Genomic DNA, 22,106 nt, shown 5'->3' with positions numbered 1-22,106 from the left:
ACTCTATGCCAAAATAAATACAGACACTGGACTGTAATTTAGATGTTTGTTTCCCCTTTTTTTCTTTCATTATTAAAGCATGCCTGGCACTCCTTTAAGGAATGTTCCATGCAAACCAACTGCATATCACGTAGCAAGCAGTGTTTGGAGAGAGAAAGTTCTTGAAACAAGTTGTTGGAACTCAGCAACTGAAAGAATGCCGACTGACACCATAAAATGCAGTTTCATGAATTGCATCTTTATTGTTAGTTCAAATTATTGACAACTTCAGGTATTCTGGAGGGTGGATAAGGAGATATTGAGAACTTGGCTGCTCTGATCTTTGGCTTCAATTCCATTTACTAAATTGAATCCCGTAACTCCCTGATTTCTCCTGCAGCTCAAAACCCAAGTACTTTAGTTGTGAATATATCACCTCTGCACCCAGTGAACCCTAAGCAAATGGAAGCTCCTCCTATTGAGAAACAGAGCTGGTTTGCGATGAGGAACATACAGTGTGATTCCTTCCTCTGATAATCTAAAATTGCTGGACGCCAGCAATGCAGGCAGGTCTCTGTACTTTCTGCTTGTTTAGTGGCTTCCCCGATTGGGAAGAGTCAAGAGTGATGAATTGTCATCCGCACCAAGAACAGAAGGTCATAAGTGATTGGAGCAGAATTAAGCCATTCGACCCATTAAGTCTGGCTGATTTATCTCTCTGTCCTAACCTCATTCTCCTGCCTTTTCCTCATACCTCCTGATACCCGTACTAATCAAGAATCCATCCATCTCTGTCTTAAAAATATCCATGGACAGGCTCCACAGCCATCTGTGGCAATGAATTCCACAAATTCACCACCCGCTGACTAAAGAAATACCTCCTCATTTTCCTAAAGGAACGTCCTTTAATTCTGAGGCTATGACCTCTAGTCCGAGACTCTCCCACTAGTGGAAACATCCTCTCCATGTCCACTCTATCCAAGCCTTTCACTATTTGGTAAGTTTCAATGAGAAGACCCCTCATCCTTCTCAACTCGAGCGAGTACAGCCCCAGTGCCGACAAACGCTCATCATATGTTAACCCACTCATTCCTGGATCATTCTTGCAAACCTCCTGCGGCATAGTGGCGCAGCGGTAGAGTTGCTGCCTTAAAGCGATTACAGCGCCAGAGACCCGGGTTCGATCCCGACTACGGATGCTGTCTCTACGGAGTTTGTAAATTCTCCCTGTTCCACACTCCAAAGATGCGCAGGTTTGTAGATTAATTGTCTTTGGTATAAATGTAAATTATCCCTAGTGTGTGTAGGATAGTGTTAGCGGGGATCGTTGGATGGCGCGGACTCGGCGGGTCGAAGGGCCTGTTACCGCGCTGTATCTATAAACGAAAGAGCAAAGAGTTGGAAAAGATTCTGTTCATTTTAGAGAGGGGATCTTATTGAAACATATAAGATTGTTAAGGGTTTGGACACGCTAGAGGCAGGAAACATGTTCCCGATGTTGGGGGAGTCCAGGACCGGTGGCCACAGTTTAAGAATAAGGGGTAAGCCATTTAGAATGGAGACGAGGTAACACTTTTTCTCACAGAGTTGTGAGTCTGTGGAATTCTCTGCCTCAGAGGGCGGTGGAGGCCGGTTCTCTGGATACTTTCAAGAGAGAGCTAGATAGTGCTCTTAAAGATAGCGGAGTCAGGGGATATGGGGAGAAGGCAGGAAAGGGGTACTGATTGTGGATGATCAGCCATGATCACGTTGAATGGCAGTGCTGGATCGAAGGGCCAAATGGCCTACTCCTGCACCTATTGTCTATTGTCTTTGGTATAAATGTAAATTGTCCCCAGTGTGTGTAGGATAGTGTTAGTGTGCGGGGATCGCTGGATGGTGCGGACCTGGCAGGCCTTCTCCAGAGCGAGCACCTCCTTCCTCAGATATGGTGCCCAAAATTACTCACAATATTCCAAATGCGGCCTGTCCAGCGCCTCATAGAGCCTCAGCATTACATCCCTGTTTTTGTATTCGAGCTCTCTTGAAATAAATGCTAGGATTAGAACAACGAGATTCTCATGTTCCCAGTGCATAAGACAACCAAACATGCTTGATTCAGAATAAGAAGCTAATGAATTGCTGGCACTGGCAGAAGGTTAGCATCGAGATCTTGCTAGGACTTGGTGTTGGTTGCAAACACCTCAGCAATACAAAAGTAAGACACAAAGTGTTGGAGTAACTCAGCCTGTCAGGCAGCATCTCTGGAAAAAGTGGGTAGGTGACATTTCAGGTCGGGGTACTGGTCAGACTAAAGAGGAACCCCTTTGTGATTCCTGCTTCTCTCATTCTCTTCAACCATATATTGACCCAGACTTGCTACCACATCCAAGTGTGTTTCCTCAGAGCTTGCCTGCGTCATCATCTTGTGCCATGTGGTTTACAGCTCTGTTACCAGGCCTCCTATTCCGGGCCCAACGAGAATTGAATTGAATTGAATTACCCTTTATTGTCATTCAGACCATTCGGTCTGAACAAAATTTTAGCAGTCATGCAAATAATAATAAATATCAAAAACACACAATAAACACAAATTGAACATCCACCACAGTGAGTTCACCAGGCACCTCCTCACTGTGATGGAAGGCAAAAGTCTTAAAGTCTCTGTCTCTTCCCTCCTTGTTCTCCCTCTGCGCTGAGGCGACCCCGGCTTCAGATGTTGTGACCCCGCCAGGTGATGGTAAGTAAGTAAGTCCCGTGGCTGAATCCAAGCGCCGCGAACGGGCCGCCCTCCAGTCCAGCGGACGAAGCTGTTGTTGCGGGAGCTCCGGAAAAACAGGTCACCAACCTGGGACCTGCGAGCTCCCGATGATGTCGTACACTGGGCCCGCGGCTGAGTCCACCGGGCCCGCGGCCGAGTCTCCGAAGTCTGGTCGCCGCCTTCTGAACGCCGGAACGCCGCCCCAGCTCCGAAGTCGAGTCGCCGCCGCTGCCGCCGGAACGCTGGAATCCTGCCACTGCCCCGAGGCCGCCAGCTCCGTCATTAGACCTCGGCGCAGACAGTGCCGGAGACGGGGGATACGACAAGAAAAGTCGCATCCTCCCCGAAGGAAGAGACCAAAAACATGTTTCTCCCCACCCCCCACACAGATACACAACCTAATAAACCAAAATGGACTAAAACAGGACAAAAGAACAACAAAAAAATGAAAAAAACAGACGGACTGCAGGCAAGCCGCAGCTGCTAAGGCATCGCCGCCATCTTGAATCCAAGATACCTACACTCATTAGTCTGAAGAAGGGATGAGAAGCACTTTGGGTTTTGCTCAAGATTTCAGCATCTGTGGTTCCCTGTGTCTACAAGGGTTCTATTTGTGCAACGTGCTTGGTGTGTGACACGTAAGTATGATATCTTAGGAGTTCATACGCATGTGCATTTATGGTATGGAATGTATCCATTTCAGTATGGGAGAAGAACATCAAGGACAAGACTTCATCTGAAATGCTGTCGTTTACCTCTTCCTAATTAACAAAAAGTGGTTCTGCATTTGGTTCAGGGCTGGCAAAGCTGAATGCTTCTTACGGAGTGATTGGAAGATGATTAACATACAGTATGCAAGAAATGACTCCCCAGGGGGCAAACATTTATAGGCAGTCAAACTTGGTTTGAAGCTGATGAAGAAATTGCAGATACAAGTAACTACAGATGCTAGAATCTTGAGCAAAACACAAGGAGGGTCAGGCAGGTGGAGGGAATAGACAGGTGACGATTTGGTTCTGGACCCTTCTTCAGACTTATTGTAGTAGGGAGAGGAAAGCTGGGAACGAGAGTGGGGATGGGCAAAGCCAGGCAAGTGATAGGTGGATATAGATGAGGGAAGGTTGGATTTATTGACAGATGGGTGGAGTAAGTGACAACGGCTTGAGATGAAAAGTAGACAAAAGGGTGTCAGTCTCTCAGTCTGAAGAATTGGACCCGAAATGTCACCCATTCCTTGTAGCCAGAGATGCTGCCTGTCCTGCTGAGTTACTCCAGCAGTTTGTGTCTATCTTCGGTGTAAACCAACATCTGCAGTTCCTTCCTACACAAAAGGGTATCGGATAAGGAGAAGAGTAAAATGTAAAGCCAGAGGGAGCGATATAGATGGAAAGGGATGGGTGGATGGGATGGTGGGAGAAATTGCTGCTCACTGGAATGGGGGAATACAGGAAGAGAGGGAAGTGGTGGGGAGAATTAATATACAAGGAACCGCAGGTGCTGGAATCTTGAGCAAAACACAAAGTGCTGGAGTAACTCAGTGATATAAGGAATTGGGTTTGTACTGAAGTCACAGAGGATAGGCTGAAAATAAAATTATCCACATGTTCCTTCTGCTTGTACCACATCATATTTCTTCCTTCCAATTCTAAATATTGATTTAATATTTCATTCACATTACAATTTGTAGTGGAGAATTCCATTGTTATGGCACGTTAAAATAAAATGCATTTTTCAAATGTGCTGGGCAAAGTTTGTTAACAGTGTGGCCAAACAGATGGTAAAATCTTTTTGTTTATTTGAAGTAGTGTCGGGAACAGTCCCGATGAATAGTGATACTTCTGTGATATTAATTTGACAGGCGCACTGCAAAGATTTTACCATCCAATTCCCATTGAATTCATGAAACGGGAAATTCTGGAATCTCAAGCAAAAAACAAAGTGCCGGATTAAATCAGTGGGCCAGTCTGAAGAATGGTCCTGATCTGAAACGTTGCCTGCCTATTTCCCTCCACAAATGCTGCCTGACATTTTGAGTTCCTCCAGCACTTTGTTTTTTGAACATGGAGGTCTCGACCTAATCTAGAACTAGACAGCTTCTTCCCAGCTGTTATCAGGCAACTGAACCAACCTCCCACAACTAGAACGCAGTTGTGAACTACTATCTATCTTATTGGTGACCCTCAGACTACCTTTGGTCAGACTTTACCTTGCACTAAACGCTATTCCCTTATCATGCATCTGTACACTGTGAATGGCTCAACTGTAATCATGTATTGTCTTTCCGCTGACTGGTTAACAGGCAACAAAAGCTTTTCACTGTACCTCGGTACACGTGACAATAAACTAAACTGAACTAATCTGAGTGATGCTACCCAGGCGTAATGCTGAGTGATCCCATCGAGAACTAGGCTCCACCACCGGTCTCCAAGAGGATTCTAGTGTCAGAACCATCAAATAGATACTATGGCATAGTGGCTTCCAGAGACCCAGGTTCGATCCTCTCCTTGGGCGCTGTCTATACGGAGTTTGTGCGTTCTCCCTGTGACCGCACAGGGTTTCCCCCGGTGCTCTAGTTTACATCAACACTCCAAAGACGTACTGGTTTGTAAGTTAATTGGCTCTGTAAAAATAGTTGCTAGTGCGTAGAATAGAACTACTGTAGGGGTGATCACTGGTTGGCACGGACTCGGTGGGCCGAAGGGCCTGTTTCCAAGCTGTATCTCTAAACTAAAGTAAAAACTAATTTGGCCTTTCAATGTGTCAGTATCAACGGGAGTTCTGCAATCCACAGCTTCTGCATATTTTAGGTTCAGCAGCTGATCTCAAGTATATTTGTTACTTGACAGTAGAACATGATTTCTGGGGACCTCAATCATGGAAACTGTAGCTAATTTAACTGCCCCCTACTGACCAACTCACTGATAGTAAGGTAACCAAAGTTGAAACTGTGTTTCTGGACAATGACAGAGGTAAACAATCTGGGCAGACTATGCATCAGAGGTCACAAGAGGAAGATGTGTAATCTGCAAATGAAATAACCTTATCACACAGCACGTTCACCATTTCTGTTTTTCTCCAAAGAGAGAAGCCCACATGTGATTTGCAATATCCAGCAAGATTGACGTGGATTTATTGTGGATCAATCTATCATACTACTGGCCTTTGGCAGTGAAGATAAATCTCAGATCGTAAAAGTAATGTGCATTTCAAAGATAAAAAAGAAATCGCACAATCTTGAGTGAGACTGGAATGTCAAGTAGCTTTATGAGTATTGATAAAACCATTAAAAAAACAGTTTCTAGCTTGAGTCTCAATTGCTTGTCTGGCCAGGATTAGAGTATTCTGGCTAGATTTTGACATTGTACACATCAGGATGAAGCAACAAAACTCAGACTGTACGTCAAAAAGGCATCTGAACAATAACATAGGCTAATAAAATCAATTGCCTCATGTTTCTTATTCTACCAAATCAGGTTCTTATAAACTAGCTTTACGAATGATCCCAACCCGAAACGTCACCTAGCCATGTTCTCCAGAGATGCTGCCTGACCCATTGAATTACTGCAGCACATTGTCTTCATTTTTGTAAAACCAGCGTCTGTAATTCCTTGTTTATACAGTCATTGGGGTACATCGCACAGACTTTTGAAATTAAACTGGATGCTTCCCAGATTTAATCACCCTTTTAGAATCATAATATCATGGAATTATTACAGCAGTAGGTTATTTAGCACATCAAGTCTCTACCGGCCCTTCAGCCCAACTTGCCCACAACGGCCAACATGTCCCAGATGTCTGCATTTGGCCCATATCCCTCTAAACCTCCTATCCATGTACCAGTCTAAATGTTTCTTAAACTTTGTGATAATACCTGCCTCAACTACCTCCTCCGGCAGCTCGTTCCATAGACCAACCACCATTTGAGTGAAAAAAATATCCCTCAGGTTCCTATTAAATCTTTCCCCCCCTCACCTTAAACCTATGTCCTCTGGTTCTCGATTCCCCTACTCTGGGCCAGAGTACTCTGCACCCTTTCCAGCTTGACAACATCTTTCCTGTAACACGGTGCCCAAAACTGAACCCAATACTCCAAATGTTTAAGAAGGAACTGCAAATGCTGGAAAATCGAAGGTAGACAAAAATGCTAGAGAAACTCAGCGGGTGAGGCAGCATCTATGGAGCGAAGGAAATAGGCAATGTTTCGGGCCGAAACCCTTCTTCAGACTCTAAATGCGGCTCACCAACATCTTATACAACTGCAACTTGACCTCCCAACTTCAATACTCAATGTTCTGACTGATGAGGGCCAATGTGCCAAAAGTCATATTGACCACCTTATCTACCTGAGATACCACTTTCAACGATCCCTCTGCTCTACAACACTCCCCAGAGCCCTGCCATTTACTGTGTAGGTTCTGCCCATGTTATTGCTCCCAAAATGCAACACCTCACATTTCTCTGTATTAAATTCCATCAACCATTTCTCAGCCCACCTGCCCAACCGATCAAGATCCTGCTGCAATTTTAGACAACCATCTTCACTATCTATAATACCACCCTGTGTTAACATACTCCAGCTGGTTCTACTTCCTTGCCTTCTCCTCAAACCACTCAATTACAAATACTCACAAGCAACATTTTAACTGTCTTACAAGTAGCCCATGACAGAATTTTAATTAAAATTAGCAAAAAATAAATTCAATTAACAATAATTTTAAGTGATCTTATTGAAGTCAATTATCGTATAGAGCAGTGGTTCTCAACCTTTTTTCAGTGATGTACCTCCTGTGAAATATTTTTTCAGCCAAGTGCCCCCTAACCAGCGCAAAAAAAAGGCCTATATTTTAAAATCTCACGTACCCCCTGGAGTGCCTTCACGTACCCCCAGGGGTACGCGTACCCCCATTTGAGAACCACTGGTATAGAGCATGTATATCCTTTTAGTGAGGCTTTGTATAATATCTATCTAGGTGTAAAAATACAATTATATTTTCCAATTACTGCCCTGTGAATTGTTGATCTGGTAATGGAGTTGTTGACTAGTTACAGTTAATCCCAACCAAATGCACTGCAGCAGACAGATAAGAAAAGATTCAAACATAGCGTGTTTTGGTAATAAAAGTCCAAATTCAGCAGTACCTCCTGAGCATGGTACACAGTATATCACTTTAAGTAGACACAGGAACCTGCAGAGGCTAGAATCTGGAGAAAACCACAGTGCTGGAGAAACTCAACAGGTCACACAGCATTTGTGCAGGGAATGAACTGATGATATTAGAGTTAGGGACTCTTCTTCAGATTCTCTGGGGTTCAGTCTGCGATGGCCTCAGTCTCCTATTAGCCAGAACTTCCAGATCCCTTTCATTTCCCATGCACTTTCCATTCACATAATGATGCCTCAGGAAATTGAGTGCAGGGAAATTCTAATTGGAGAGGGGGGAATGCATCTTTAATAATATGAGGTGAATTTGTCCTTTTGTATCCATAAACATACATTGTACATGTATTTTTCTGGATTATTATTAGGGGTGTAACCTACCCTAACTCTGTCTCTGCACCTTGCACCTGCACATGTTCTGGGTTCAGTCAGTTAAGAATTATAAACTATTCAATTGATTATTTTCTTAAGTGTAAAAGATTTTAAAAAATTGAAAGTCAAACCACCTTGGCTCATCATTCCTTAGTCATTACCTCAAAGAAAGCCAATGTATTAGATTTGGATGCAAGGAACTGCAGATGCTAGTTTCCAAAACAAGACACAATGTACTGGAGTAACTCAGCGGGTCAGGTAGCAGCTCTAGAGATCATGGATAGGTGTTGGGATGTCTGAAGAAGGGTCCCGATCCAAAACATCACCTATCCATGTTCCCCAAGAGCCTTCTCGTTACTCCAGCACTTTGTGTCTTATATTAGATTTTGAATTGCATCCATAACACGTTTACAGTGATGATTACAATGCTGCATTCTGAAGTGTTGCCCCTCACCATCAATCATACAGACAACTTCTGTGTCACTGCAAACATCCGTGTCCGTGCATTTAAGTCTAAAAACATTGCTATGTACTATAAAATGCAAGGAACCATCTTGACTATATTCTGTGACTGGACGTCCACAGCCCCTGTGTTTAGAGAATTCACTACCCTCTGGCTGAAGAAATTACTTATCATTTCAGTCTTGAGTAGCTTACAACCCAACAGAATGAACATTGAATTCTCCAAATTTTGGTAATACATAAACCCTTCTTCTCATGATGGAGTAACTCAGTGGGTCAGGCAGCAGGTCTGGAGAACATGTTCATGTTCTGGAGGTGATGTTTCGGGTCGGGACCCTTCGTCAGTCTGAAACCCCAAACGTCGCCTATCCATGTTCTGCAGAGATGCTGCCTGATCTGCTGAGTTACTCCAGCACTTTGTTTCTTTTTTTAAGTGAGATAATAATGGATGTCAATCGAGATGGAGGATTTTGCTGAGGGGCTGTAGATAAAGACATGCAGATTAATTTGCATGTCATTACAAACTGAGAAATTACCTGTGGTGATTTAATGGAAAAACATTTCACACATTGGTTTCACACTGCATGCTATTTTGTTCATTTTATTTCATGCCACAAAGATTACAGACAGAAACTAATTAACTAGTCACAAATTGGTAATTGTAATTTCTATACCACGGTCATTAAAATTTCATTACAACACCTATTTCTTTCTCTGGAGGTTGATTTAATTATTCCATCCAGCCACTCTGTAATGGTTTCATTTTCCAAGGGGAAAGGAGACCTATTTAGCATAACTCCCCAGTAGGAGTACTTTTGAAGTGCTTCAGACATGTAAAATTGCATCATTTTTATTGGAATGTCATTGTGCTTTCCTCCATCTGTCATGACAGCAGGAGTTGGTGCTTCTCACTGATAGTCCCACTAACTACAGTGGAAGTCCCCTCTACGAGCAATTTTCAGGGGCTCCCTGGAGTGTTGATTTGCTCCATCTTGTGTTTACTGCTCCAAACACTTGCCAGCGAAATGTAAAATAAATCGGTTCTACATGCCCAGACTGCCAACAGATTAAGCACAGAATGTGCGATGACCTGCTAGGGAAGTTGATGACTAAAAATCATTTATGATTACGGTCCAGTAATATGTTATTATTTTTGATGTACAGCAAAGTACGCTACCAGCTGTTGCTCTGCTCAAAAGATTCCATTCCCTTGACCCTAAGTTATGCTATAGGTGTCAGTCTAGAGGTGTCAATGCGATATGACACTTAGCTCTTGTGGACCCACAGGTCCACATCAGCCTACAGTCAAAGGTCTCTCGAGTGCTTTAAATGTCTCTGATGACCAAAGACAATTAAATATTGTTCAAAATCAGGAAATAATTCAAAGATATATTAACATTTTTAAGAAGCAGCTTAGTTTAATTTAGTTTGGAGATACAGCGAGGAAATAGGCCCTTCGGCCTGCCGAGTCCATGCTGACCATCGTATGCTAGCTTTAGTCTACACTCTAGGAACAATTTACAGAAGCCACCTAACCTACCAACATGCACATCTTTGGAATGTGGGAGGCTACCGGAGCACACGGAGAAAACCCATTAGGTCACAACTAAAAAGGTACAAACTCCATGCAGACAGCACCCGTAGTCAGGATTGAACAAGGGGTCTCTACTGCTGTACGGCAGCAACTCTATAGCTGGGTTACTGTGGTGCACTTGTTTGTTCAATGGAAGGCCCCGACTCAAAAAGGCAGCCAGCATCATCCAGAACCCACGCCACCCTAATCGCACTCTCATTTCACTGTTATCATTGCCGTTGTTTGATTGTACGGGTGTCAGGGGTTATGGGGGAAAAGGCAGGAGAAAGGGGTTCGGAGGGAAAAATAGATCATCCAAGATTGAATGGAAGAATAGATCTGATGGGCCAAATGGCCTAACTGTGCTCCTAGAACTTATGAACCATCGGGAAGAAAGTACAGGGGTCCGAAAAACAAAGACCACCAGGTTCAAGAATAGCCTCTTGCCAACAATCATCAGGCTCTTGGACACTACAAAACACTAACTAAACAATGAACAATGGACTGGCTGTAATTTATATAGATAAAATCTTTGTGACTTTTTTTCCCCAATTTGCAACACTTAGCCTGGTTAATTTTGCCATTGTACTTAGACAATAATAATGGAAATTCCAACATGAATAACATGAAACAAACAACAGTGAGTCTTTGTCATTACCTTGGGTTTGCTGTTCTTTTCCAGAAGACGACAGTCTAGTCAAATAAATGAAGTAGATTTTAGAAACATAAAAAACATTAGCCTTATTGGCCCTAACTCTCTATTTTTTTGTGATATGCCTTCTCTTTCCAGGGACACCTACACATTTGATGATGGCTTTCCACAACTATTGATTCCTTTAGCCCATTTAAAGGTGGGAATAGAGTGGTAGTACGCAGGAGATTTTGGCTTGTATTTTACAATTCCTGTTCCAAACCACCAGGATCAGCCAGGCAGGAGCCGATCAAATGTGCAACACCAAGTCCTATAATGCAAAAGTTGCATTAGTGCTTACAATTATCAATGGGCAGGGCAAACACCATTAGTTTAGCTTAGTTTAGAGATACCATGTGGAAATAGGCCCTGCGGCCCACCTAGTCCACACCGACCAGCGATCCCCACACATTAACACTACCCTACACACACTAGGGAAAATGGTACAATTTATACCAAGCCAATTAACCTACAAATCTGTATGTATTTGGAGTGTGGGAGGAAACCAAAGATATCGGAGAAAACCCACAAGGTTACAGGGAGAACGTACAAACTCCGTACAGACAAGCACCTGTAGTCAGGATCAAACTCAGGTCTCTGGCGCTGTAAGGCAGTAACTCTACCGATAACCACTGTGCCGTCGTGGGTTATGGATCAAAAGCACAAGTACGTTCAGGTGTAGACTATACATCCCTTGAACCTTCACTGCTATTCAACAGGATTATGGTGCTATTTTGGCCAAAGAATGCCTAATGCTTCAGCACCAGCACTACACCAATACATGTATCGGTATTATAATATAAATGGGTCAAGGAAAGAGCGTTCACGTCGCGGCCCTGTTTCCACCAATCTTTCCACCACCACGCACAAGTAGCACAAGACAGACACCATTGTGCAGATGCCGAGAAGTGCGTTCAGCTTTGGCTGAACAACTTCTAATCTTGTATGTGGACTCGATAAGAAGAAGTTATAATGTAAAAATGGCAAAAAGTGTTACAATTGTATTAAAAATTAAATGTTGAAAGCTGGAGAAATAAAGTTCTGTGCCTCAGTACACATGACAATAATAAACCAATGACAATACCAAATGCGAAGTTAGTTAACTAACTTTGTTAAGCATTTTGCACCTGAGCCAAGTCTTGATAAGTCTTGCATGTGAACCAAGTCTGAAGAAGGGTCTCGACCCGAAACGTCATCTATTCTTTTTCTCCAGAGATGCTCTCTGACCCGCTGCGTTACTCAACATAGCATTTTGTGTCTATCTTGATATCATACATCCGGTTCACCAACATGTTCTGCATACTATATTTTTAGAGTTTAAGATGGACAATTATGGTGCATAATTTACAAGTTGGAAGCTAGATGATGTATTGATGAAGCTGCTATTAGTTTAGTTTTGTTTAGATTAGAGGTACAGAGTGGAAATAGGGCCTTCGGACCATCTTCTTGTGTATGGCGTGCACAGCCTAAAGTTGTAAGATAACTTGTTCTGTTTGACCTTCTGTTTGTGCACGCCAGGTTGATTGCATTCGTTGAAACAGGGTGGACCATGTGAAGGTTGCAATCTCCCACCCCTTCAGCCCACCGAGTTCACGCCAATCAGTGATCACCCCATACACTAGCACTCTCCTACACACAAGGGACAATTGTACAATTTTACCGAAGTCAATTAGCCTTCAAACCTGTACGTCTTTAGAGTGTGGAAGGAAACCAGAGCACCCGGAGAATACCCACACGGTCACAGGGTGGAATGTACAAAATCCATACAGACAGCAATTCCTTAGCCAGGGTTGAACCCGGGTCTCGGACGCTGTAAGGCAGCAAATCTACCACTGCGCTACCGTGCTGCCCTAATACCAGAATTAATTTGGACATGATCAAAGAAGATGGAAATTGATGCGTAATTTCACATGTATAGACACAAAGTGCTGGAGGAACTCAGCTGGTCAGGCAGCATCTTTGGACAACATGGATAGATGACGTTTCAGGTCGGGACTCAAAATGCACCTATCCATGTTCTCCAGAGATACTGCCTGACTCACTGAGTTACTCCAGCACTTTGTGCGTTTTATTGTATTTGCAGTTCCTTGCGTCTACATTTCACATGTATCTATTCAGCTCGGTGTGATCTTTTGGCAAAGCAGGCGTAAGGGGCCATATGACCAACTGCTGCACTTACTTTTAATGCTCAAGTCAAAAGGTAATTAGTAAAAGTATTAAAAATTATTTTACAGTGGTTGGAAATTTACTGCCGTGGTTTTCAAATTCAGATTAGTGATGAAGACGGAGTCTTTTGCTGACATTAGCAATTTTCTGGATGATTTCAAGACCTCTAACTAACAGACAAAATAGAGAATTTCCCAGATGTCATATCAAGTCTCCCAAGTATAGAAATCCATTACAAACATACATCTGTTGATCATATTTCCATATAAAGTGATGTTCATGTCAAATGCATTCTGGAACACAGAGATCACTGCAGGTACAGAGGAACCAATTTATAATACAAACCTGTCGACTTCCCACTGTTGATTGCACCGGAGAGATTAAAAGTGATTTTACTGATGGCAATGAAGTCTTCCGACACAATTAAGATCATGACCCTTCTTAATCTGAAATATTTCTTGAACCTTTTTTCTTTTTGCAGTTTTTATTGCATCACGAAAGCAGTTCCCGCATGCAGCCAAACTCAAGTTGATCTTCCAGCTGTTCGTTTCCCCTCATAACAAAACCATTGTGCCTCGAAATACTCCCTGAAGCCCCAATGTTGCAATGGTGATGTCCCAAACCATTTTTCACACAACTGTATTCCTTAGCTTAGTGTTCTTGCAGCAGTGATCAACAGTCTGTAGACACTTTGTTTCAGGACAGCCAGTGCTAAGGTAATTTAAGAAGGAACTGCAGATGCTGGAAAATCGAAGGTACACAAAAATGCTGGAGAAACTCAGCGGGTGCAGCAGCATCTATGGAGCAAAGGAAATAGGCAACGTTTCGGGCCGAAACCCTTCATCAGACTGAAGAAGAGTTTCGGCCCGAAACGTTGCCTAGTTCCTTCGCTCCATAGATGCTGCTGCACCCGCTGAGTTTCTCCAGCATTTTTGTGTACCATTGCTAAGGTAGTCTTCATTAGGCCTTATTCACCCACCGTCAGCTAAAAGCATTTATCAAAATAGTCTAGCAACAAACCAAGAAATACGTGGGCAGAGGTTTTCTAGTGCTGAGGATGACTTCCAATCTAGTTCCGTGGATTCACCAACAGGTGGTTGGTGAGGCCTTTGTGGAATCTGGCGACTCAGACATAAGTGAATGAGGTTGTGCTTGGCGTCGCAGATGAGCCAATTGCTGGGGTGGTGGTACATTCCTTTCACCATTTTCACTGGACCTCCGTAAGCTCCTGACAACACTCCCTTGAAGTTCCTAGTGCCTTCCAGGATGGTGCTACTCCCTGATTATTCAGGAATTACCATAGGTTGATCAGGAAGCTTTGTCTTTGCCAACGATGCTTTGAGAAAATTCATGAAACATTTTCTTTATCCTTTTGGAAATTTCTTGTTGCAGAAACCAGAGTAGAGTGTCAGTTTTGGAAACATGGTGCTGCGCATCTGAATAATATGGCCTACCCACATTGAGTGGTCGGTATATGGAACGATAGGAAGTAGCTGAGGCAGGTACTATGACAGCATTTAAAAGACATTTGGGCAGGTACATGGATAGGAAAAGTTTCCCCTGACTCTCAGTCTGAAGAATGGTCTCGACCTGAAACATCACCCATTCCTTCTCTCCAGAGAAGCTGCCTATCCCGCTGTTACTCCAGCACTTGGTGTCTATCTAAAGGTTTAGAGGGATTTGGGTCAAACACAGGGAAATGGGACTAGCTTAGATGGGGCATGTTGATCGTCATGGACAAGTTGGGCCGGAGGGCCTGTTTCCATGCTGTATGAGTCTCTGACTCTACCGATCAAAGTTGGCCGTGTGCAAATAGAATCTCAGAGCTGGGCGATGATACAAATGGTGGTCTACTTATCCTGCTACAGTGTTTCCACTTTGAAGGAAATTACCAGAAATTCGGGAAATTCTGGTTGTCTTCGGGTAATTTTAGTGAAATGGAATAATTTCAGGAAATTTCCGCAACAGCCCCGCGAAGGGTGTAAAGGTAATACACACAGCACTGCCGGTTTGTCGCTCAAAGGATTAAACTTTGTTGTCAGTTTAACTAGTGGGATTTTAAACAAAGAGCTGTCGGCTGCAGCGCTATAGGTTCTAAATATAGCGCTACCGGCTGCAGCGTTATGGGCTTTAAACATAGCACTATGGCCACAGCGCTATGGGTCACAGACTGTTCGGGAAAATTCTCGTATAACAATGAATCTTTGGAATTCTCTTTCTCAGTGGAAGTTGAGCCTTTGATTATTTTTCAGGCAATAGTAGAATTCTGGATAGGCCTAATGGTGAAAAGTTACTAGTGGGCGGTGGGATTGCAGTTACATTGGCATTGGCCTTGATCTCACAGAACGATGGCCGGGCTCAAGGGGCCGAGAGGGAGAGAGGGAGGGGTGGAGAAAGGGAGAGAAGGGAGAAGGGAGGGAGTGTGGGAGAGAGGGAGAAGGTGGGAGAGGGAGGGAGAGATGGAGGGAGGGAGGGAGGGAGGTAGGGAGAGAGGGAGAGAGGGAGAAAAGAGGAAGGGGGAGAGAGAGGGAGGAAGAAAGAGGGAGGAAGAGAGAGAGAGGGAGACGGAGAGAGGGACGAAAAGATGGAGAGAGGGAGGGAGGGAAAGGGGAGGGCAGGAGAGAGAGAAGTATGGAAGGAGGAGGGAGAGAGGGAGAGAGGGAGAGAGGGAGGGAGGGAGGGAGGAGGGAGGGAGGGAGGGAGGGAGGGAGGGAGAGGGCGAGGGAGAGAGGGAGAGGGAGAGAGGGACGAAGAGAGGGAGAGAGGGAGGAAGGGAGGGAAAGGGGAGGGGGGAAGGGGAGAAAGGGGGAGAGGTAGGGAAGGAGGGAGGGAGAGAGGGAGAGTGGGAGGGAGAGAGAGCAGAGACTGAGACACATGAGAGCAAGTTGAAAAAACAAAGACAACGAAAGCTGTTGGAGGCAATGAAAGCTGTCTTGCATAACACTGTACAAGTGAGTAACAGAAGCAGGCAGATACAGTGTAGTTACATAGATCTGTTTTGCTTTGTTCTTCTTTGTGTTGTTAACGTGTGCCCGTGAAAAAAAACAACAACTAATAGCTCGCAGGAAGCATTTTTGAAAATTTCAGGAAATACCATCAAATTCCAGGAAATTTGGGATTCTATTTAATGAAAAAAAAATTTGAGGCGTGGAAGCACTGTCCTGCAAATGGATTTGGAAGATTACGTAGATGCAGCAATGTTCATTTATTTCCAGTGCTTTTGATGTGTCTGTAAATCATCTGGGCTGTATCTAATAGCATGTAGTGAAATGCAGTCAATGAACACACACCAAGGCCAGTCTCAGATGAAGAGTTATTTGAAACGTTCCTTCTTGTGGCCACAAGTAACTTTTCTGTTTTTAACAAGGTTTCCACCATTTTTTGGTTTTCCCTTGGTGTTTGGACCCCACATACTTCTGAAAACTTTAGCATTGATGATTCTATCCATGTTGTAATTATCACATGTCAGATGTGTAATTTCATAAGATCATAAGTGATAGGAGAAGAATTAGGCCATTTGGCCCATCAAGTCTACTCCGCCATTCAATCATGGCTGATCTATCTCTCCATCCTAACCCCATTCTCCTGCCTTCTGACACCTGTACTAATCAAGAATCTATCTTTCTCGGCCTCAAATATATCCATTGACGGCCTCCACAGCCTTCTGTGGCAAAGAATTCCAGATTCACCCCCCTCTGACTAAAGAAATTCCTCCTCATCTCCTTTCTGAAAGAACGCCCTTTAATTCTGAGGCTATGACCTCTAGTCCTAGACTCTCCCACTAGTGGAAAATCCGCTCCATATTCACTCTATCCAAGCATTTCACTATTCTGTACATTTCAATGAGGCCCCCCTCATTCTTCTAAATTCCAGCGAGTACAGGCCTAGTGCTATCAAACCGTCATCATATGATAACCTACGCATGCATTCCTGGGATCATTCTTGTAAACCTCCTCTGGACCCTCTCCAGAGCCAGCACATCCTTCCTCAGATTTCAGTTAGTTACTGAATGTCCTGCACTTTTTCCACCCACCATCTTATCCCAAGGTCACGTATTTTTTGTTGGACCTTGGCTGTCAAACCTTGACGTGTGATGGTTTCTAATCCAAGAATGCATTGTTTTTGTGGATAATTAGCTATTGGTTATTCTCATCAAACCTCTTCTGGTGTTATCTGATGGCGAAGCAAACAATCTCTTCACATGCGTAGGTTGACTACGGCAAGGCAGTCAAGTCCAACACAGACCAGAGGCTGCACTGGGAGTTTGCCATTATGTCTTGAACTTCTCTCCGTTGGAGCAGGATGATGCTTATGTCAAGACTTTCTTACAAGAACTTCATGAGGACAATACTCCACTAGAATTAGTTTTCACTTTTCCGCCATTCTCATCTTTCAAAGGTTTATATTCTTTCTGACCATGAAAATGTCAAAGTTAAAATTGTTAGGCAACAGTATAAAAGTACAAGGTGGACACAAAATGCTAGGCTAACTCAGCATCTCTGGAGAGAAGGAATGGGTGATGTTTTGGTTCGACTCCCTTCTTTAGTATAAAAGTACATATTGGAGTAAGATGCAATTCAACCATGACATAATACAATAGACTGCAAGACCCAGTCCATTTGGTCCCCTAATTTGAGGAAGGACAATCTTGCTATTGAGGGAGTGCAGCGTAGGTTTACAAGGTTAATTCCCGGGATGGCGGGACTGTCATATGCTGAGAGAATGGAGCGGCTGGGCTTGTACACTCTGGAGTTTAGAAGGATGAGAGGGTGTCTTATTGAAACATATAAGATTGTTAAGGGTTTGGACACGCTAGAGGCAGGAAACGATGTTGGGGGAGTCCAGAACCAGGGGCCACAGTTTAAGAATAAGGGGTAAGCCATTTAGAGTTGACACGAGGAAACACTTTTTCTCACAGAGAGTTGTGAGTATGTGGAATTCTCTGCCTCAGCGGGCAGTGGAGGCCAGTTCTCTGGATGCTTTCAAGAGAGAGCTAGATAGGACTCTTAAAGATAGTGGTGTCAGGGGATATGGGGAGAAGGCAGGAACGGGGTACTGATTGGGGATGATCAGCCATGATCACATTGAATGGCGGTGCTGGCTCGAAGGGCCGAATGACCTACTCCTGCACCTATTGTTTATTATCTATTGTCATTTCTTGAAGTAGAATCAGAGAGTTGTACAACATGGAAAATGGTCCTTTGGCACATTTAATCTATACTGACCATCATGCATAGGCATCTATACTAATCCCACTTACCTGCTTTAATTCCATATCCATCCGTGCTTTGTTCAATCAGGTACCTGCCCGATGCCTCTCTCTGTTGTTACTGTTCCTGCCTCCACCCACACCTCTGGCAGCTTATTCCAGATACTAGTTATTCTTCATGTGAAAGATTCATCCCTCGTATCCCCTTTAAACCTCTTCCCTTTCAATTAAACCTACACTCTCCATTTTTAGATACTGTACCATAGGTTGCCCTATTTCTCCATTACTCCCCTTCCTTTCCCATTGCCCCATTCCCTTGCCATTCCCCCCTACCTTCCTCACTATTCCCAACTCCTCCCATCCCATTCTTCCCGAGTAAAAGGGGAAACAAAAAAGGAAAAAGAAAAAAAGAAAGGAAAAAAAAGTGGTAAAAACGGAATGAAAAAGAGGAAAAGGGAAAGGAGAAAGGAAAGGAAAGAGAAAGGAAAAAGGGCAGGAAGGCAGCTGAAAGGAGAAAAGCGAGTAAGAAGGGAACAGAAAGGCAGAGAAAAGAAGAGAAAAAGAGAACGAAGGAAAGCTAACACCAAGCTGAACGAAAAGAGAGATATAAAGATAAATCAAGAAGCCAAGGCCGAGAACGAGGAAAAGGAGGAGGACTCAGGAGAAAAAGAAGAAGAGAAAAAGAAAACGAACAAGAAAAGACAGAGGCTCCAGAAAGGGAAAGACCAAGGAGAAGAGGGAACAGGAGAGGAAGAGAAAAGAAGAGAAAAGGAGAAAGAAGAGACAAGAAACGAAGAGAAGAAAAGAAAAGCAGAGCCAAGGAAGAAGAAACTCCCCTCCTCTCCTCTCCCCCTCATCTCCCCTCCCCTCCTCTCCCCCTCCCCTCACCTCCTCCAACCTCCTCTCCTCTCACCTATCTCCCCTCCCCTCCCCTCATCTCCCCTCCCCTCCCCTCACCTCCTCTCCTCTCCTCTCCCCTCATCTCCCCTCTCCTCATCTCCCCCTCCCCTCACCTCACCTCACCTCCTCTCCTCTCACCTTATCTCCCCTCCCCTCCCCTCCCCTCACCTCCCCTCCCCTCCCCTCACCTCCTCTCCTCTCCTCTCCTCTCCCCAGGCCGGTGGCTGCCGGTTGCCATGAAAGATACTAAGAGGAGCTCCTCGGGTATATTTGGTTGCCATGGGGACGGGTGCGGATGTCGCGAGAGCAGGGAGAGGAAGGGGAGGAGGAGGCGGCCCGGTTGCTGTCAAAGATTACAGAGCTCCTCTATTATCTTTGGTTGCTGTCGCCGCCGCTCATCGTCCTCGGTTCCGTTGGACGCGGGGCCGCCGCCAGCACCGACCGGGACACAAGGTAAGCGCCCGGCCCATCCACCCGGCCGCTCCGGCCTCCCCTTCAGGCGAGGTCTCCATCGAGAGAGGAGGAGGAGGTGGGGAAGAAGGCCGCATTGTTACACCGCGGCCCTCGGACTGGACAGTGGCGCAGCTGCTGCCTCACAGCGCCACAGACCCAACCTGGGCTGCTGCTGTCCGTGTGGAGTTTGCACGTTCTCCCCATGATCGCGTGGGGTTTCTCCGGCTTCCTCCCACATCCCAAAGACGTGATGATTTGTACGTTAATCGGCCCTCAGTAAATTGCCCCTAGTGTGTGGAGGATGGATGAGAAAGTGGGATAACATGGAACTAGTGGCATAACCTGGGGCTGTTTCCATGCTGTATTTTTCAATGTCAATCAAAGCACTGTTACAAAGACTTGGGTGTCTGAGGAATCTTTCATCTTTCATCTCTGGTCTTTGCCCAATCATCTACCTATCAACCCCCTCCTAACCAGTACCCACCTATCACTCGGCCTTCTTGTCCAGCCCCTCTTGTCCACCTTTCCCCCCCACCCCCAACACAGTCAATAAGAGTCATGACCTGAAACGCCACCCCAGAGATGCTGCCTGGCCCGCTGAGTTACTCTAGCACTTTGTGTCTTTTTTTGTAAACCAGCATCCGCACTCATCTGTTACCTTGCCCTGAGACAACCCGGAAAACAAAGGTGGGCTGAAGGGCCTGTTTCCGTGCTGTATGTCTAAAACTAAAAACATGATTGTTTACAGGGTTCAATTAATCTCCAGGAAAACACAAATGAGGGAGGTGATCAAAAATAATGGTAACGGTCTTCCCTATATTTGATTAAAGGAAATATCTTACAATCTAATAGAGAATGTCAGGCATAGAAAACAAGTTTTACCTCCCCCCTCGACTCCATTCAAGGACCCAAGCAGTCGTTCCAGGTGCGACAGAGGTTCTCCATGGCCAGAGTGAGCACCACCGGAAATTGGCGGAGCAGCACCTCATATTCCGCTTGGGCAGTTTGCACCCTAGCGGCATAAACATTGACTTCTCCAATTTCTAGTTGCCCTTGCTGTCTGCTCCCCTTCTCAGCTCTCCATCAGCCCATGGGCTCCTCCTCTTCCTTTCTCCTTTCTTCTTCCCCCCCCCCCTCCACCCTATATCAGTCTGAAGAAGTGTTTCGGTACGAAACGTTGCCTATTTCCTTCGCTCCATAGATGCTGCTGCACCTGCTGAGTTTCTCCAGCACTTTTGTCTACCTTCGATTTTCCAGCATCTGCAGTTCCTTCTTAAACAAGTTTACAACCCCTAGCAGGCAAGGGAGTAGAGTAAAGTGTAAGTGGGGAGAACATCAGCAATTCCTCCTCGTTCCCCACCACTCTCCCTCCCCTTCCTACACACACACTGAATTCCTCCAGCAGTTCCTTATTTCTTCAGTATACATAACTTTAGTGAACATATGGTAGAGTATCTGGAAGTAATGTCGAAAATCAATAACTGTAAACAAGTGTAAATAACTGTAAAGAAGTGTTAATTTCTGGTAAATTTATCGTATACTTGCTGCTAAATTTTGCATCTCTGCAGTGATAACATCGTTTTTTTCAAGGTTTTGTAACTGCAGGCTGGCCATAAAGCAGAAAATGTTGGAAATGATCAGTAGGACAGGCCACTACTTCAGTTTAGTTTATTGTCTCGTGCACCGAGGTATAGTGACAAGTTTTTGTTGCGTGCTAATCAGGCATTTTACAGTTGAGTCATTCACAGTGTGCAGATACAAAATAAGGGAATAACATTTAGTGTGTGATAATGCCCGTAAAGTCCGATCAAAGATAGTTGAGAGTCACCAAAGAGGTAGATAGTAGTTCAGGATTGCTCTCTAGTTGCGGTAGGGTGGTTCAGTTGCCTGATAACAGCCTGATCAAAGAGAAAGAAACTGTGTTGATGCTTGAAATTATTTACTTTTCATCAGAATTGGCAGAATGCTGCCTGGATAATGGGCCTGTCCCACCTAGGCTATTTTTTAGGCGACTAGGCTGTCGCCGGGGTGTCGCCTGTATGGTTGTGAGTAGTCTCCTCAGTCGCCCAAAGAGTCGTAGCGTCTTTCTGGTCGCCGCTGGAATTTCAACATGTTGAAACATTTTCGGCGACAGTGGCAACCGTGCGATTGACGCCAATAAGCGTAGCTTGACTGTCGTAGGTGCTGTCGTAGGTTGTCGCCAGGATGTCGTAGGTTGTCGCCAGGTGACGTAGGTTGTTGCTGGTGAATTCCATTGTTGTATTCGCTGGCAATCCCCCCAAAAAATCGTCTAACTTTGCCATTTTTTCGGCGACCTGCTACGACTATGACAGTCGCCCGCAGTCACCTAAAAATCGCATGAGTGGGCGATCCATTAGATGGCAATAGCTATTAGGAGAGGTT

General features: G+C 44.6%; 2 protein-coding genes across 2 annotated transcripts in view; one reads left to right on the top strand and one right to left on the bottom strand.

Moving 5' to 3' along the window:
- eef1aknmt (eEF1A lysine and N-terminal methyltransferase) overlaps positions 1-18,646 on the bottom strand; it is a 106,067-nt gene extending 87,421 nt beyond the window's left edge. The window contains exon 1 of the mRNA XM_033028066.1: positions 18,402-18,646. Within this exon, the coding sequence (XP_032883957.1) occupies positions 18,402-18,422 (21 nt within the window). The 5' untranslated portion in view covers positions 18,423-18,646. The remainder of the gene's footprint in view (positions 1-18,401) is intronic.
- Positions 18,647-19,558: 912 nt separating this feature from the next.
- vamp4 (vesicle associated membrane protein 4) overlaps positions 19,559-22,106 on the top strand; it is a 43,020-nt gene continuing 40,472 nt past the window's right edge. Inside the window, exon 1 of the mRNA XM_033028058.1 lies at positions 19,559-19,703. The gene's annotated coding sequence lies outside the window, so the exon portion shown is untranslated. The remainder of the gene's footprint in view (positions 19,704-22,106) is intronic.

This window comes from Amblyraja radiata, chromosome 10, assembly GCF_010909765.2.
Source record: "Amblyraja radiata isolate CabotCenter1 chromosome 10, sAmbRad1.1.pri, whole genome shotgun sequence".
Taxonomy (NCBI): domain Eukaryota; kingdom Metazoa; phylum Chordata; class Chondrichthyes; order Rajiformes; family Rajidae; genus Amblyraja; species Amblyraja radiata.
Note: the sequence above shows the minus strand (reverse complement) of the source record. Positions and strands in the feature narration are given on the sequence as shown.